Source organism: Acipenser ruthenus, chromosome 3 (assembly GCF_902713425.1).
Source record: "Acipenser ruthenus chromosome 3, fAciRut3.2 maternal haplotype, whole genome shotgun sequence".
Taxonomy (NCBI): Eukaryota; Metazoa; Chordata; class Actinopteri; order Acipenseriformes; family Acipenseridae; genus Acipenser; species Acipenser ruthenus.
The window spans coordinates 38,380,128-38,398,478 of NC_081191.1; the positions used below are offsets into that span (position 1 = coordinate 38,380,128).

The 18,351-nt window shown below is 40.8% G+C and overlaps 1 protein-coding gene across 5 annotated transcripts in view; it reads left to right on the forward strand.

Moving 5' to 3' along the window:
• Nucleotides 1-18,351, forward strand: part of LOC117394419 (RNA-binding motif, single-stranded-interacting protein 3) — a 445,596-nt gene that overhangs the window by 146,203 nt on the left and 281,042 nt on the right. For 2 of the 5 annotated variants that reach the window (XM_033992668.3, XM_059012901.1), the window contains exon 1: nucleotides 16,980-17,700. The exons of the other annotated variants lie outside the window; for them this stretch is intronic. In XM_033992668.3, coding sequence (XP_033848559.1) covers nucleotides 17,626-17,700 — 75 coding nt within the window. In that variant the 5' untranslated portion in view covers nucleotides 16,980-17,625. Of the gene's footprint in view, nucleotides 1-16,979; nucleotides 17,701-18,351 lie in introns of those variants that run through there. 5 annotated transcript variants of the gene reach the window in all.

The following is an 18,351-nucleotide window of genomic DNA, read 5'->3' on the forward strand; positions in this document are numbered from 1 at the left end:
CTAAAATTGGGAGGGGATTTTGCAAATGAGGTCTATTAAATATTCCGTCGAATTTGTTAAAGCTGCCGGTAATTGCGGGCCTTGGATTTGCGTGATTATTTTAAGAACTCTGAAAAGCAAGCGTTAATTTGCCGCAGTCAGACAGTAGGCTATATAAAAGGCAAGGTGATGTGGGAGACTTGTCTGCAGCAAGAAGGAGACATTGTTTTCAAGAACAAAGAAACATTTAATAACATTTTGTAAAGAGCTCATTTTATAACCCTTCTGATCAAGTCAGTTTGTAAATTACGGTTTATAATACCGGTACCGTATTGTTTTGCAAACTCCAATTTTCAATACATGTTTCATAGCTTACATGACAAAACAGAAAGTCTGCAAATAAAGAATATAAAATCCATGTAAAAAAGGTTCTTAGAAGCACCTAAAAAGGTCTCCCCACAGTGGCAAAGCAAAGTTTTAACGAGAGCCTTTACTTCTTAGAGTGTAGGCATTATTAAAAGAACGGTGGAGAAGATTAAGAAAAAATTGAATGATATTACGAGGCGCACAAAAGAAAAAGTCTCATATACGTTATTTAAAAAAAAAAAGATGACACAGTTAGTTTGCAGCTATAGCAAGTACAGTTTTTCGACCATATATACCATATAGATATGCTTTAAAATCATACATAGAGTAAGAAATACAGACAAACATAAGAAATAGGAGAGTTGTAACTGCATAAGACTTTAAGAAGATATAAGTCATAGTTAAACTGAAGACTGTTCGTAAGGAGCTGTATTGTTGCTGAACATATTGCTGTACAATGGAAGGATTATCCACCCGTTTGACTGCCATGGATGTAAGTAAATAAAACTTATTGTTTCTGAAGTTTGAAAAGTCATACGCCTGGAATTATTCTATATGAAATAAGAAGCTGAACTAATATGCGAAGCACAGTAACTGGATGATGCATTGTAATGTATAAGCAACCTAGACTACAAACTCTGAAGTGGTACATTTGTTTATTAAGAAGCCACCACACATTCCATAGTTTATTAATTTGTCCTGGTGATGTATTTCAAGCTTGTAACACATCTTCATCTCCACTTCCATATTGGTAAATTTCAGTTTTCGCTTCTGAGCATCCTCATCACCATGGCTGGTACCAGGCTAAGGTCTTTGTGTGGCATTCATTTTCATTTGGAATATGTAGCCTACACACGCAGGGTTGACCCAAACCCGCTATTTATTGTGAGAGGTGTGTAATTCTCCACCGCTAATTGCGGTAGGGGGTATTTAAATTGGTTGATTGTGGAATACCTAATTAGTCTTATTAAATAGGTCGTTATTTTGATGCTGAGTGCAGCTGTACTGAACACGCACATTATGTGGCTTTTTGCGGTCGGTTTTTCCCCTTTATAAATTTGGGCCTGAGTGTAGTCTCCCCACTGTTGTAAAGTGGAAGAAACTACCGATGCACACTGCACCCTTCTTGGAGCAAAACTTGGTACCAAAATAACTTCACAGGGAAAATCCTGATTACGAAGAAATAAATAATAATAATAATAATAATAATAATAATAATAATAATAATAATAATAATAATGTCACAGCAGTATCTAGGTTAATTAAACAAGATATAAAGATATGAACAACCATGTCAATGTCATTTTGTAAATATTGTTGTCTGCTGTGTTTGGGGTAGTTTTGTAGTTTCCATTACTGTAAATTACTTTTTTGGAAGAAATAAAAACAGAAAACCAATTCTAAATAATATTTCAGTTTATTTCACTTGCCAGGTCTGTAATTTATGCTGGTTTCTGACAGCATTTTGTATTAATGTAAACTGCATGCTCTTCTCCAAGCAAGCCTAGCTGTTTAGGTTCACTCTCAGTTTTATCTGCACAGACCAGTACGTGCATTTCATTTTGAAAAATATACCTGCATCTCTGCATTTGTGAAAGTAGAACTACCCAGAAAGGTTAGGAAACCACTTCCCACAAGGTAGTGTCAAATTGCTTTTTGAATGGCATTAGTGTTTTAACATAACTCACCATTTAGACTTTGTCACACATATATTATTCACAGAGTGAAAAAGGGCTTCCTAACATTAATAATTAGTTTCTCAGGCACACTAAACAATGGTAATGGGGCAGTGAAAAAATGCCACAAACCACTCTTCTTGTGTAATGTAGTCTTCTCTGGGCTAAAACAGCCCTGATGGTTAAAAACAAATTATCCTCACAGTGCACTAGCTGAGGAGTTGGAAGAGAGTCAGAATGACTGGAGAACTTCAGAAAAAAAATAAAAGATAAACAGTTTCATTACTGTGCAGTAGAGTTGAAGTATTGTGCAATTTATTCTATTAGTGCTCGCTATGCCATGGCCTGAAAAGAAGAATGCACAAATTTCAATTACAGGTGATGGTGGCCAGACAAGTTGGCATTTAGTGACTGTAACAGGATGGCCGAGTAGTGATGACATTCCCATACCAGAAAGCTGACAGAGAGATACACAAGCAGGTACTACGGGTGAAAGAGCGCTTTGGTGCATCGTTTTTATTGAAACAAAAAGTAGACCACATTGCCAGACCACATTCAAACCAATAACAATAACAAAGAAAAGCATTGTATTTTAAATCAACACAAAATACATTGAAATCATACAATACATTAAATAACCCATTTAAATAACCACCAGAAAATACAGTTCTTTTAAATAACAATACAATGCACCACAAAACCATTAATTAAACACACCCATTCCAAAATAAACAAACAATGCATCTATTTACATGCAGGGCTTTGCCCTGCCCCCTCTAATTATGTGCAGGGCTTTTCTACCCTGCCACAGTGACATTGCCAATGGAAAATATCCTCATTAAGCAATATGTAAATGACGGGGCTGGTGAATAATCTGCGGATGGGCAGGAATCCAACATGCGGTGACGGTCAAAACACACCAGCTTGAAGCAGCTTCAGGGCACCCAACTGGCACGGAAAGCAGTTTCAAAAATAAACTTTCCAGTCACTTAAACAGATAGTACAAAATTGTATTTCTAGAGATATTGGGCCTATTTTAATTGCTGTTAAACAACTTGTGTTTGTGTACCATTCCTTTGAGGTTTCTGTTCTGTTTTATCTTTAATTTCTATTTAATTGTGTGTGCAAGATTAGAAGAACTGAAAGTCAGTGGGCGTCTGTGGCAAAGTGGTTTGTAGTGCAAAGGTGTAGCGGTGAGGCCATGCGTAAACAGATGACAAACAACAAAGTTCACGGTCCAAACAATTCTTTTATTTGTTTTTATAATCCCGGTCGTTTGTTTACCGTAAATAATAATCCCTGGCATTACACAGCAATGTGTATTGCACAGTTTAAAGAGTTAGTGCAGTGCTGTCCGGGTTAGTGCCGGCCTTTAGCGACAGCTCCCGGCTAGTGTTAGCCATCTAACAATGACAGTTACAACAACAAACAATCAAAACCCAAACTCATTTTACAGGTCCATCCATAACCATAACAAAGGAACAGCTTGCTTTGCCACATCACCTGATATACTCTCAGTCACGCCCACTTTGGTAGTGAGTGCAATCACGTATCCTCCAATCCATGACTAACACATCACCTACAGCAATAAGGCGATGTCTTCTGGTATTGTGGCTCCGCCCCCTTCCTGGGTGGCCGACTTCCAACTGACCCTGGAATGAACTGTCAAACCATCCAGTCTGGAGCACACTGTTCCTGTTATACCGCACCCTCACAGGTCGGGAGGGAGATTGTTGACTCGGATTCATTCGCTCTCTGTCACATATTCCACCACTCAGAGTGGATCCGAAGGAACACTCGGCTGAATCTACTTTCCCCATTACACTCCTCTCTCATGAAAAGTAATCCGCATTCTGGTGATCTTTCCCTGCACGGTGTGTCATTACATGCATGAAGGGTTGCAGCACCAGATACCACCGAGTTATACGGGCGTTGCTATCCTTCATCATGCTTAACCATCTGAGTGGGGCGTGGTCAGTTACGAGATTGAATGAATGTCCCAGTAGGTAATAGTGTAAGGTCTGACTGGCCCATTTAATGGCCAGACATTCCTTTTCAATGACAGAGTATTCACACTCCTGGGGGAGCATTTTTTTTACTGCTATAGAGGATGGGGTGTCACATAATCTCTTTCTTTGCTAAGTACATGTTCCAACAATAGACCCTTAGCAATGTGTCTTTTAATGGTTCAAATTCAGCTAAGGTTGATTGCATTCAAAAGTCTGGTAGATGTTGGGTGCCTAAGTGAAAAGCGGTGGTGCTAAATAAGCACTGTCTGTTGCAATTTTTTTTTAGGGCATGCAAACAGCTTCTCCCTTTTAATTTGATCCTTTACATCATTAACATGCGAGGCTGAGATTCTGAGTGGCAATTACTTATATTAGCAGTCATCCTGTAAGTGGAGAAAATGGATCAGCGGTCAGTATAGGAAACGCTTTCTGGTAATATATTGGAAAAAAATCCTTCATTTTTAGACCTCTTTACAATATGTATTGCATGCTTAAACTGGGTACAGGGTGCTGATTAGTTTAATATGTGCCCGATGACCTCATAGTAACATCAGACTGACTGACACTGACTGTTATATACTGGAACTACTTAAGCAATAGAACCCAGATTAGAGGACATAATGTTTGTGATAGTGCCTGTCGATGAAGGCGCTACCATGTGGATGTGTCCTGAGCCAAAGGTGAGGGTGGAAACAAAAGTCAGGGCCCACTACTACACAATAGAGCTTCATGGAGAGGGCACTATCGCTATTAGAAAAAAAAATGATCATTATTTTCTTTGAAACAACATTTTAAAACCTAGATTTACCCTTCTGCTGAGAAGTTTGAGGAAAACTTTTAATAAAAAAAACAAACAAACAAGGATTACACATTGGGAGAGTTGCTTATTGTTTATCTGGACATGGAGCACTATTATAGAACTGTCTGTGTCTCAGTTTGCTGTTGTTCAAAGATGCAAAGCTTCAGTCAAGCTGACAGGCTGTTTCGGTAATTGTGGGTACAGGATTGGTTGCTTTCATCAGTACATAGCATTGATTGGCTGGTTTTAGTGGATAATAAAATACATTTGGATCAATTGTATCATTGTTTAATATTTTCTGGCCAATAGATGTGAACTGAGTTCAAATGAAAAAGTCGGTACTTGCAGGGATTGATTTTAAATTTGATTCACAGTTGATGCTATGACGTAGCAGGGGCATCTACCCTCTGATTGAAGTCTGCTACAGCGGGAAGCTAACTGGCTGATGCTACAGAATACTTTTTCTAATTGTTATTATAAACATCACAGTTCAACTCAGGTTAGAGCAGTCATTATTCTCAAGTTTAATTAACTAAATGACATTGTACAAAAACTATTTGTATACTGCCGTCCTAAAAGTATGAATCAGAGGTCTTTAATTAATGAGGACTATCTGATAAAGACTTTTGGCCAAATTCTCACAAATGCCATTGCTATCTATCCTGTCCCTTCCAGCCTACCCCTGCTATGCTACAATACCAGTGATATGTAAAAACATGTAAATTGTACCACTATGGTACCATTCTAATATCAATAGCTATACACTGTTCAATAGTTACCCTTGTGCTTCCATTAACCGCTAGTGGTGATTTCAGTGCTAGTGCATTGATATTGTACATTATTGGGTAACTGTGTCTTCTAATCTTTTTTTCCCCCTTAAAAACCCAGGGTATCTTCTAATCTTTTTTTTTCCTTGAAAACCCAAATCCCAGTATAAACCCAGTGAGGTTGTCATTCCACCTTATCTCAGGAGTGCTCTAGGGAACAGGCAATAATATATCCAACAACTACAAAACACATAACCATACAGTAAGATATAAACAACGTTGCACATTACATCTGCTGATATGCCCACACAGACAGAAGGTTAGGGCCTGAGGAGCAGCTAGATGGATGTGTGTACATGTTGTCATTGGTGTCTTGTCAGAGATAATATAGCATGTTTGATTGAGTTTGTTCTCAGCGCGGCCTCTTGGTCCCCAGGGGGAGGTGACTGCAGTTGTCAGCACAGACTTACTTCCCACTTCCCGGTCTCTCAGGCCACCACTGTCGGAGCCCTCTGACCTTGATGTGTGTGGTAAAATTCACTGTGTCAACAAGATTTGGAGAAAACACTGGCTCCCTCAGCCCCTATATATTCATGCAATGGTATATATATATATATATATATATATATATATATATATATATATATATATTTGACTTTATTAATGATTCAGTGGAATCAACCAAAATTACACTTTTCTCAAATTATAAATTTATTTCCAAAAAAAATGAAGTGTCACAATTATTGGCACCCTTGTTTTCAGGACTTTGTGCACCCTCCCCTTGCAGGGATAACGACACTGAGTCTTTTTCAATAATGTTTAATGAGATTGGAGAACACATTGGGAGGGATCTTAGACCATTCCTCCATACAGAATCTTTCCAGATCCTTGATATCCTTCGGTCTGCGCTTAGGGACTGCCCTCTTCAATTGAAACCACAGGTTTTCAATGGGGTTCAAGTCCGGAGGCTGAGATGGCCATTGCAAAATGTTGATTTTGTGGTCAATTAAACATTTCTTTGTGGATTTTGATGTGTGCTTGGGGTCATTGTCTTGCTGGAAGATCCACGTGCGGCCAAGTTTCAGCCTCCTGGCAGAGGCAACCAGGTTTTTGGCTAAAATGTCCTGGTACTGGGTAGAGTTCATGATGCCGTTGACCTTAACAAGGGCCCCAGGACCAGTGGAAGCAAAACAGCCCCATAACATCAAAGATCCACCACCATATTTTACAGTAGGTATGAGGTTCTTTTCTGCACACGCATCCTTCTTTCGACGCCAAACCCACCGCTGGTGTGCGTGGCCAAAGAGCTCTATTTTCGTCTCATCTGACCATAGCACCCGGTTCCAATCGAAGTGCCAATGCCATTTAGCAAACTCCAGGCGCTTATGTTTGTTGGTTGCTCTCAATAAAGGCTTTTTTTTCTGGCAACCCTTCCAAATAGAGTATTGCCATGGAGGTAGCGTCTAATTGTAGACTTGGTGACCCCAAGATGCAACCAAGTTCTGTAATCCTCCAACTGTGGCCCTTGGATTTCACTTTGCCTCCCGAGCCATCTGCCTCACTGTGCGTGGGGGCAAGATACACTTGGTCCTCTACCAGGCAAGTTTACCACTGTTCCAGTGATTTTGAACTTCTTAATTATTGCCCTAATAGTGGTAAGTGGTATATTTAGTTTTTAGCTATTGTTTTGTACCCATTGCCTGATTTATGAAGGTCAACAACCATTTGTCTCTTTTCATTTGTGAGTTCTTTGCCTTTCCCCATGGTGATGGATGACAAATGGATTTCATATGCATGTTACCTCATTTTTATAACCCAGTGAAACAGGAAGCCATGGAAGGCCACAATGCAGTTACTTAAGACTGAGATGAACTCAAAGAAGTAGAATGTTAACCCTCTGCGGTCCTATGTCAGACCTGGTCCGACATTGCAATTATTCCTATCTGGTCCAATGTCGGACCCTGTCCGACATCATCAAAAAGACGCAAAAAACGGGTTTCTAGTCGTTATTTCTCCGGAGAAAAACGAGAAAACCATTCAATGGCCGAGTGGGAGCGACAGGAGCCGAGACAAGCCGAAAAAAAAAAGAAAGGGCGTATCTCATGAATAGTCATACTTGCCCCTGGCATCTGATAATGGAGGCCATAAGGAAACAAGCTGGCTGTGACTGCATTAGCGCTCAGAGAATATCACGGACATTTGCAGAGTTTTTTTCAGATGTTATAGTAATAAAATAATGACTTATTATTGAGGTGTTTGGTGATACAACGAGTGATCAGGAGATGCTTGATCGGTATGTACGACTATTATTTTTATTATTATTTATTTCTTACATAGGTGAAAGCTATAGCGAATGAAAGGGTGGGGCGGGGCTGGAGATGCCTAGTGAGTGCTTTGTTGATATGCAGGGCCTTTTAAACCTGTTTGACTGTGGAAAAAAATACTTTTAAACAGCGCGTCTAAAATTAACTGCGCGTGTGAAAATAAATTGGACCTGACGCGCACTTAATAAATGGACTGCAAAGGGTTAATGCAGATTTAATTTTGTTTGATTTTATTTATAAGAATCTTTAGGGGTGCTATGAATTCTGACACCTATCTTTTTGAGAAAATTTTTTATTACTTGTTAATAAAAAACTTTTTCTCTGAGCAATTGTATTAGAATAAAGAATATGGTTTTCCCATATATTTGAGCATAAAATATATGCTCATCTTTATCAAGGGTGCCAATAATTTTGGAGGTGACTGTGTTTATATGGAGGGCTATAATGGAAGATTATTGACCCGAGAGAAGACGGGGCTATAATGCCCGAAGCCGCAGGAGGTAACAATAATCTTCTCGAGGGGCATTTATATTCCACTATGGCTGAGAGGCTGCAGTACATATTTAATATATAAATCACTCAAGAAAATAAGTGAGGCAAGGTTGGATAGTAAATACAACTTTATATATTTTGTTTAAATATAGCTGATACAGCATAAGTAAATAAATAAATAACATAAATAACAGAAAATGTTTTTGTTCATACCTTTATAGTTAGCAAAGTTTTTCTCCGTCTCCGTCTGGTTTGCTGACTGCTGCGTAATCCAGTTTATATCCCGCCCGTCATATTTGTTTTCGTTGAGTTGAATTTGTTTGAATTTCAGAAATTCAGAAAACAGTGACATTTTAATCACCATTTTAGTGTTTGGAGCATCTTTCTTTTTTAGTATGTTTTGTAATTCATTTTTTGTTAAGTCGCAGAATCGCTATTGAGCAGTTTTTTTTCCATTTTTCCATTTTCTCTTGTTGTGAAGAGTGAAGATGAAAGGTGTTCCTTTGAAAAGGGGTGGGACTGACAGTTAATATATGTTTGAAACACTAGTCTTACCATATATTAAAGTTAAGAAAAGTACAATTTATTTTGGGTTTGTGACCAGACCACTGATTTTATATACACAATATTTAGAAATTACTAAAGCAAATGTAAAAAGAAAAATCATAAGAAAATAGGAATGTATTTAACTTTTACGTATTATATACTGTGGGAATTGGGATATCATTTTTGTTTCTATGCTAGTATGTGCTGACCGTGCTTTACACTTACTTAGTCACTTCCACATATGCTTCAAGTTCAAGTTCTTATCTGCATGTGCCTGGTCCGGGGGTTTTGTGCCTAATTGTTGGGAGCTGCATGCAGATCTTTGTCTAGAATATGTTATATAATCTTCAATTTTGAACAATACCATTTTTTTTTAAATTCACTAAAACGTTTTATGTTGTATTATTATTATTATTATTATTATTATTATTATTATTATTATTATTATTATTATTATTATTATTTTTATTATTATTATTATTGTTATTATTTATTTCTTAGCAGACGCCCTTATCCAGGGCGACTTACAATTGTTACAAGATATCACATTATTTTTTACATACAATTACCCATTTATACAGTTGGGTTTTTACTGGAGCAATCTAGGTAAAGTACCTTGCTCAAGGGTACAGCAGCAGTGTCCCCCACCTGGGACTGAACCCACAACCCTCCTGTCAGGAGTCCAGAGCCCTAACCACTACTCCACACTGCTGCCCTTGTATGAAGAGATAAGACAGTTAAAATAGTAAATTAATTCATTGAGAAGAAAGGCAAGTTACAAATTACAGGTGGAACCTGAGTTAACTTCATTTGAAATTTAAACTTGTACAGAAGCTGTTCAGAAAGACGTGATACTGTATTATCACTGATTTCAAACGTCATAAGCTGTCAATCTTCGTTGTTGTTTTGGGGGAAATATCCACACAAATGTAAGCGCAAAACTAGGACCAACAGCACTCTGGAATACAGCCTGCTGTTTGGAGAATAGTATTGAAACTTGTTTTTAGTACTAAATTCAGTTTATAGTTTTTCCTTTTTTAATGTTTAAAATAAAATGTGAAAGCAATGAATTGATATGCATTTGCATAGAAATAAAACAGCAGTGCTTCACTTGTTTGACTCAGTTTTACTTTTATTATACTTGTAAATAACGCTTCAGTAGCGTTGTCAGATGTGGTTTGCAGAGTGATGTTATAGGGGCGATCAGAAAAATACTCATTTTTAAATAAACATGTAATTAATACAAACCATTGCTATGTTCCCCAGCTGTTCAGATGAACGAGCTAGCGTTTCCATTTTTATAGCTTCTTAATTAGTGATGTCAACCTCCTATGATTCAGTGTATATAACAAACAGAACAAATGTACAAAATAATGGATAATAAATTAATGGTTTTAGAAAATTCAGAAGTAAGCACTGCCACCAGAGGAACGAGAACTTCCAGATTGAGACCCAGAGTCTGTAGATGACAGACCAGATGATGGAGGACAAGGTGACTGTCTCTGTTTCAGATGTTCCTCTCTTCTGTCTCTCCCGCTCTTCCAGTGATAATATACTTTGTCCAGGTTTATTCTCTACCACTTGACAGATGAGATTTGATTATTATTATTTGTTTATTTAGCAGACGCCTTTATCCAAGGCGACTTACAGAGACTAGGGTGTGTGAACTATGCATCAGCTGGGATTGGATCCGGGGACCTCCTGGTTACAAGCCCCTTTCTTTAACCACTGGACCACACAGCCTCCACATAAGCATAGCAAGGTGATATTCTTCCAATCGGTTTCGTGATTTCATTTTTATGTTATTCATAAGGTGGAAGCCACACTCACAATCAGTACTTGAAGCTTGAAATGTTGCACATACATGCACCAGTTGTGAAACCACATTGTACTGTTCTGCATTTTGTAGTCACCATGTCCTGAAACATTTTCAATGACTTTGTTTCGACCTTCTCTGCAATTAAGTATTTGTAGTTATTGTATTGGCTCACAATGGACTCCATCTCCTTCATGATGTTTTGCCCAGAAGACCTTACTTGACCAAGGATCAGGATTTGTTTGTATTTGTCAACCAGCTTTTCAATATTCTGAGTGCCAGTTAAATTGCATACTAAGTGCACTTGTCTACAGAAAGTTCAGAAAATGGTTACTTTTAATTTAACATCTGGGTGGAGTTATAGCACGTTGCTATGCAACACTCTTTGCAGAGTGGGGAGGGTGGTAATGCGTTGTGTCATTTCCATCAGCACTTGAGGAAAGTTTTCGACAGCATGAGCGCAAATGTATGTACCCTATAATGCAGTCAGTATGACAAATGAACAATACGTATGTGTTAAATTGCACTGCAGACTACATTAAAAAGGGACGTTTTTTGATCATAGTTCTCGAGTTTGGCAAATTCAACCATTTATATTACTGTACACACATATCCAACTGTAACAGGGCGAGGTGCCCTGTATATTCATTTGTTTATTTATTTTCAGAACGAGGGTTCCCCCTCCGCCCCTGTGTTATTTTGTGTTTGTTTATTTTGATGATTTATTGTATTTATGTCGGCGAGCGCCGTATGTTTTGTTATTGTTTTGTATTTGTTTTGTTTAGCGTGGATGGGTAGCCCCATCCACAACACAAGTAAAAAAACTCGTGCAGAAGGTGGCCATCTCCCAAATTAATTAGGTGATTTAATTTGTTGCTAATCGGGAGATGGTCACCTGTTATAAAAAGCCTGCAGCTCTCCAACTGGTGGTGGGTGTCAGAAGGAGAGAGTGAGCTAGAGGAGTGACGGAGAAAAGAAATTAAACATAGGAACAGTGAAGGCAATCTGCCCAGCCTGACCTGTGTTGCAGTTATTTTGTGTTCGAGAACTGTTTTTGTTTAAATATTTTCTTTTGCTCTGTGAGCAGTGTTTTTGTTAAAACCTTTTAATTATTTTTGTTATTTTGTTTAATAAAACGGCAGCCAGCCGATTCTTTCTTTTGAACTGCAGTATTGGTGTCAGTTTATTTTCGTGCCTGCTTCTGCCGTGATGTCACCACTCGTCCACCCTGTCACACCAACCAATAACAAAGTAAAAAGCAAACCGAACATGATATTATTTGAATCATCAACTAATTAACGCCCTTACAAAGTTTCAGTGGAGTGTGCCTGGTGATAACCAGATTGGAGGGGGCCAAGCAGAGAATGTGTTGACAGGAAAGCAGAGAGGATTTTATAGAGGAATGGGAGAAGGAAAACAGGACGGTAGTTCTGGAGGGATGAGGGATCCAGGCAGGGTTTTTTTTTTAAGATGGGGGTGATGCAGACCTGTTTGAAGACAGAGGGGAAACAACCAGAGAGCAGAGAGGTGTTGAGAAGAGAGGAGATGAAAGGCAGCAGGGGCAGCAGCTTGGAAGAGGTGAGAGGGGAGGGGGTCCAGAGCACACGTGGTGGGTTTATGGCTCTGGAGTAGGGAGTAGAGATCGGAGTCCGAGAGGGGCGAGAAGGAGGAGAAGGAGGGTAGAATAGTATGGGTTGCAGAGGATGATAGGGAGTGAGTTAGCACAGGACAGGGTATAGGTGGGGAGGGAGGCGAGGTAGTGAAGAGTTTGCGGATGTCTGTGATTTTGGAGGAGAATAAGGATGCAAAGTCATCAGCTGAGATGGAGGAGGGTGGAAGAGGGGGGAGCTAAGGAGGGAGAAGAAGGTGGGCAAACGTTTACGGGGATTGTTAGTGAAAGACTGAATGATAAAGTGGAAGTAGGAGCGTTTGGCAGAGGTGAGTGTAGAAGAGAAGGAAGTGAGGAGCAAGAGATAGAGATCCAAGGCAGCAGGGAGATTGGTTTTCTTCCATTTCTTTTCAGCAGTGCACAGTTTGGTATGAGCTGAGCGGAGCATGGAGGAGAGCCAGGGCTGGGGCAGGGAGAGGCGGGCAGGTCGAGGGGTGAGGGGGCAAAGGGAGTCGAGGCAGGAGGTGAGGGACAAGAAAAGGGTTGAGGTAGCCGTGTCAACAGAGAGTTGTGAGAGGGCTCCCGAGTGGCGCATCCAGTAAAGGCGCTCCTCTCAGGATGTGCCCTATAGCCTGGAGATCGCAGGTTCGAATCCAGGCTATGTCACAGCTGACCGTGACCGAGAGTTCCTAGGGGGCGGCGCACAATTGGCTGAGCGCTGCCCGGGTAGGGAGGGCTTAGGTCGGCAGGGGAATCCACGGCTCACCGCGCATCAGCGACCCCTGTGGCCGATAGGGTGCCTGTGGCTCTGCAGCGGAGCTGCCAGATCTGTGTTGTCCTCCGGCACTATAGGTCTGGTGGCATTGCTGTGGATCTGCAGTGCGAAAAATGACGGCTTGGAAGGAGCACGTTTCAGAGGATGCGTGTTCCAGCCTCCGTTTCCCGAGTCGGCGGGGGGGTTGCGAGCGGTGAGCCGGGGATACAGATAATAATTGGGCATGCTAAATTGGGGTGAAAACCGGGGTAAAAATAATTGGCGACGACTAAATTTAAAAAAAAAAAAAAAAAAAAAACAGAGAGTTGTGAGAAGGAGTCGTTAGAGGGGAGGTGCGAGAGAGCAGCAGAGGAGAAGACAGAGGGGGAGAGGGAGTAGAGGTTTTGACGGAAGGTGACAGAGGGGGTTGGTGGAGCAGGAAGGGATGCGGGTGACAGAGAGAAGGAGAGAAAGTAGTGGTCAGAGATGTCGAGAGGAGTGACTGAGAGGGATGGGGACAAGCAGTCCCTTGTGAAGACGAGGTTCAGCTGACGGCCGGCTGTGTGAGTGAGGGGGGATGAGGAGAGTGAAGAAGGGGAAGAAATCCAGCAGAGTGGTTAGGGTTGGACAGGTGGATGTTGAAGGAGAGGATGAAGTCAAGCTCGTCAAGAAAGTGAGTAAGGGGTCCAGGAGGGCGGTAGAGAACAATGAGGAGGAGGCAACAAGGGGAGGTGATTTCAACAGTGTGAAACTCAAAGGTACTAACAGAGAGAGAGGAGAGAGCAGGGGGGACAGAAAAGAGCAGGGAGGGAGAGAGCAGAATTCCTGTTCCCCCACCCCATCCACAGGGGTGAGGAGAGTGGGAGAGGACATAGACTGAGTAAAGGGCAGCCGGAGCGGTAGTGATATCAGGGGAGATCCAGGTTTCAGTGAGAGCTAGGAAGTCAAGAGAGAGGTGAGAGGCAAAGGCAGAGATGAAGTCAGCTTTGTTGGAAGCCAAGCGACAATTCCAGAGGGTGCCAGAGAGAGCGGGCGGCAAGGCAGGGAGATGAGGTTAGGGTTAGATTTGCAGCTGCAGGGAGAAGCCAGAGGAGAGGAAGGAGAAGAGAGGATTACAGGGATATTAAAGTTAGTCATGGTAGGGAGCAGTAGAGGAAAGGAAGTAGAAATGGTAATGGGAGAGGGTGGTGTTGAGAGGGAGGCGAAAAGACAGGTACAGGAGGAGCGAGAGCATTAACTAATAAAGAGAAAAGGAAAAAGAAAGAAATGTATGCAAACCTGGTCTGGAGTTGGATCCTTCAGTTCGAAGCTTGGGTAGAAAGTTTTGCAGCCGGTCCACATTGGCCTGTCCTCGTGTGGACTACCACAGTGTAGACTACCGGCCCTTTGGTGATAAGGACCTTTGGTGAGCTGGTGCTGAGTGCTAGGCCAGAATCTCCAAGCACTGACTCATATATACAGTATATATATATACATACATCTAAGCTCAATTTCCATTCCCAAGTTGGCTTCAAAACTCTAAAACCAAATGTATGCATGCTCTAAATGCATGGTGAAGAAGACCTGAAGGTTAAGATACTTGAGAACACTGAGCTCATCATGCTCTATAAAGAGGAAATGAGGGGACTAGCTACTTCACTACACATCCACTTAGAATCAGAAAATCAGGGGCAAACTTAATTTGTGTGTGCACTGACCATTAAAAAACAGGATAATTGGAAATAGTATAATAAAGACTAAAATAAAGGAATAGGCCCTGTTATAATCAAGAACATTTTATTTTTCAAGTTTATTGCTTTTTTAATGGCCTATTGCTCTCTTCTACTCATATTAAAGCTTGTGCCTTTTGAGGCAGCAATGTCAAAACTAGCATTATGTGGCACTGCATTTCTAGAGTACCTTTGAATAATGTAGCTTTCTACAGTCAAAATAGATTATACAAGCATTTTAAAACGTTTGACACCAATGCACTCTTGAGAACAGAAACTAAAATAAGCCTTTGCATTCCCTTACCACATTGATGTATTTTGAGCGAACAGCACATTGATCAGAGTTAGCATCATACAGTAGGTATCTAGCACTCACACTAGCACAGAGGCTGTGTAACAGAAATACAATGATTCTTGGTTGTAAATCTCCCTCCCGCCCTGTGAGGGTGCTAAGCAGCGAGAACAGAGTTCCTTGGATGGGCTGGCCTGACAGTTCTTTCTCAGGGTTCAAGGGAAGTCGGCCAGCCAGTAAGGGGGCGAGACTCCGTTGCAATAACGCATTGACCCGGAAGGGAAACAACGTGGCAGCCGCAGATTGGAGAGGCGGTTGCACTTGTTTACCAAGGGGTCATGTGTGACAGCATATAAAGGGATGGAGAATAGTAATCTGTTCCTTCACACAGTTTTTTTTTAAATAAACTGAGGACTGTGAGAGACCCCGTTCCATACGTTAAAAAAGTACAGTGAGTGTTTTGTTTGTTTTGTCTTGTAATTGTCTTGTCTTGCACATTACCAGACAGTTAACACAGTTAATGAGCTGTCGACATGCTAGCACTAAGCCGGAACGTCACTTCACCAATAGTCACTAAATAAACTCTGTCACCCACCATGAGCACTACTGCATGCACCCAGGACTGGTGACTGTGTATGTATTATTGTGGGTCAGATATTGTGTTTATTAGATGGGACTACAATCCCATTATTGTTTACCCTGTGCAGTACACATTGTTGTGTATTGCCGGGGGATTATTGTTTAGGTCATCAGACCTGAAATATAAAATAAAGTTCACTGTTCCAAACTGGATTACAAGGCTCTGTCTGTTTAATTACCGCACTGCTTCACTCCTGCACCTGTTCCCACTCAGCCAGTTTGTCACAGGCTCACGGTTGAAGAAGAAAAAGAACCAGCCATCCATGCGTCTTCACCAATTAATATCTCATTAACTGTTTCAGATATAGATGTTATATATTCAGTGGCATGGAAACTCACTGGGGAAAATGCAATTGTCACCTTCATTTTGACCTATGACCTAAGAGGGCTTATGTCAAATTGGGGTTAACCAAATTATGATTCTCAAAGTTAAGATTGCTTATGTGTATCGTTCAAAAAGAATTAACCCTTAACACATTTACAAGGTTGTTGCCACACACAAACAATATCTTTTAGACCACTTGAGGAACATATTTATAAACACTGCAGGCTAAATGTGTCTGTGACTTTGACATTAATATCTGACCCAATACGACTGTCATATAGATTTTTTTTTTTTTTATGAATAGAATACTTATAATACAACTTACTACTGCAGTATACTATAGGACGTTGATTTTGGACCGTTAGAACATGAATATCAAATTGCATTTTGTTATCTTGTAACACAGATACACAGCTGTGACTTCTATGGCTGGGGGTGTTCAGGTCATGATGTGAGCTTGTAGACCAGTAAGGTGAAGCTCTCATTGTGCCTGTCTGCATCTTCCCTGACTGTAGCCAGTGCCCCATAGCTTTTGAAAGTACTACATTCACACAGACAAGATAATGAAAAACAAATGCATACATACATAGACAAAGTGCCCTGTCAGCATAAGACTGCATGCAGTGAAATGTGACTAAATAAACTGAGTGCATGCTGGAGGATAGGCTGAAGTGAGTGTCTGCATGAGAAGAGTGCTTTAGCTTAGGAAAACAGAGTAGTGCATCCCCCAGCTGCCAGCAGAGGGAATCGGGCTCCTTGTATTTGCTCACAAGCAGGCAGGCTGTTTCATTGCTCCTTCTGCTAGGAAATACTGCAGCCTTACTGCTCAAGACCCTCCTACCGGCTGGGAAGGAGGTGGTCCGAATGAAAGACAAGACCAGCCCTAAACACCATGCCACTGTGTGAAGGAGACAGCAGCGACTAAGCTGGGAAGGCTACAGGGAGGAGTAAAAAAAAGAAACAGAAGAAGCTTGGCTGCAGTGATTTGTGTTTAATTGGTCTGGACTACTGGTGTTCTGTCTTCCTCATTCCACTAACTAACTGGAGTTTATATCTATTTTTTACATTTCAGCAACAACTATCACTACGACTACTATTGCTATCCCTATTTTGCTACTGTTTACTGTATCTGTCCGTGTGCATGTGTGGATCTGCTAACAACATACAGTACAGTTCTTTACTACTTTCTAGGACCAGCATACAGAGCTATTAAACGGAGCTTGGCGCTGAGGAAGGAAAGAAAGAAAAAAAAAAAGAAATAAAGACAGCTGTAAATGAATTGAATCCCCCATCTGTTTCTCTTTTCGTCCTTCTCACCATCGCCTCCGTGTGTCCAACTGAAGAAAAAATCAGAGAGTGAGAATTGAAGCTGTGTTGAAACTATAAAGCATCAGAAATCAAGGAAGTCCTGGTCACCTCTTCAGTCATTCTGCACTGTGAGGAATAGTGGTTTAAAAAGAAGAGGCTAGGTTACTAGACACTGTCAGCGAGTTCCCTGCGACGGAGATAGAGATTCCAGCTACATGGGCAAACGTTTAGAACAGCAACCAATGTACCCTCAGTACACATACTATTACCCTCACTATCTCCAGACCAAGGTATGGTGCTGTACATCCCTCTAGCGTGCTCCATCTGACCCACGCTGTCGATATAATATCATTATGCACTTAATGGATGATGGATGTGCAGTCATCTAGCAAGCACAGTAAATTTTTCTGCTTTTTTTTTAAATTAATGACCCTTGTTTGTATTAGATAACATGAATGCTCAGCTAATTGTTCAAATCGATGACCGGAAGAGTAAGGTTTGAATTTGTAGGATTCTCTTAATGTCAGGGATGACTTTCAACTGCTCTGTGAGGGTTTATAAAGCATGCACGTTTTGTATGTTCTTTTGATTGCTTTTGTGAAGCGTTAGAATAGCAAGAACGTCACTTTTTTCTTTGTTGTATGTCAAGTGTGTCAGCTGAATTAAAAAGCAGTAATGTTGACAGGCTGGAACTTGCTGCTGCTAGCCTTTTTCCTCTTGATTTGTAGTTTAATAGATTTACTTCCCTGGCATCCGGTGTGGCACTCAGAGCCAGTGTACAGCTGCGGTCCATGCAATCCAAGGTACTCTAGTTCCCCTTATGCTGCAACAGGCATTTTACCAATCATTTCACCATTTTTGTTTTGTTGTTTTCAAGGTCAATTTTAATTGAATTTTACCTCTGTGAGTGTTCAGCATGCTCCCAAGTGGCTTTAGGTTGA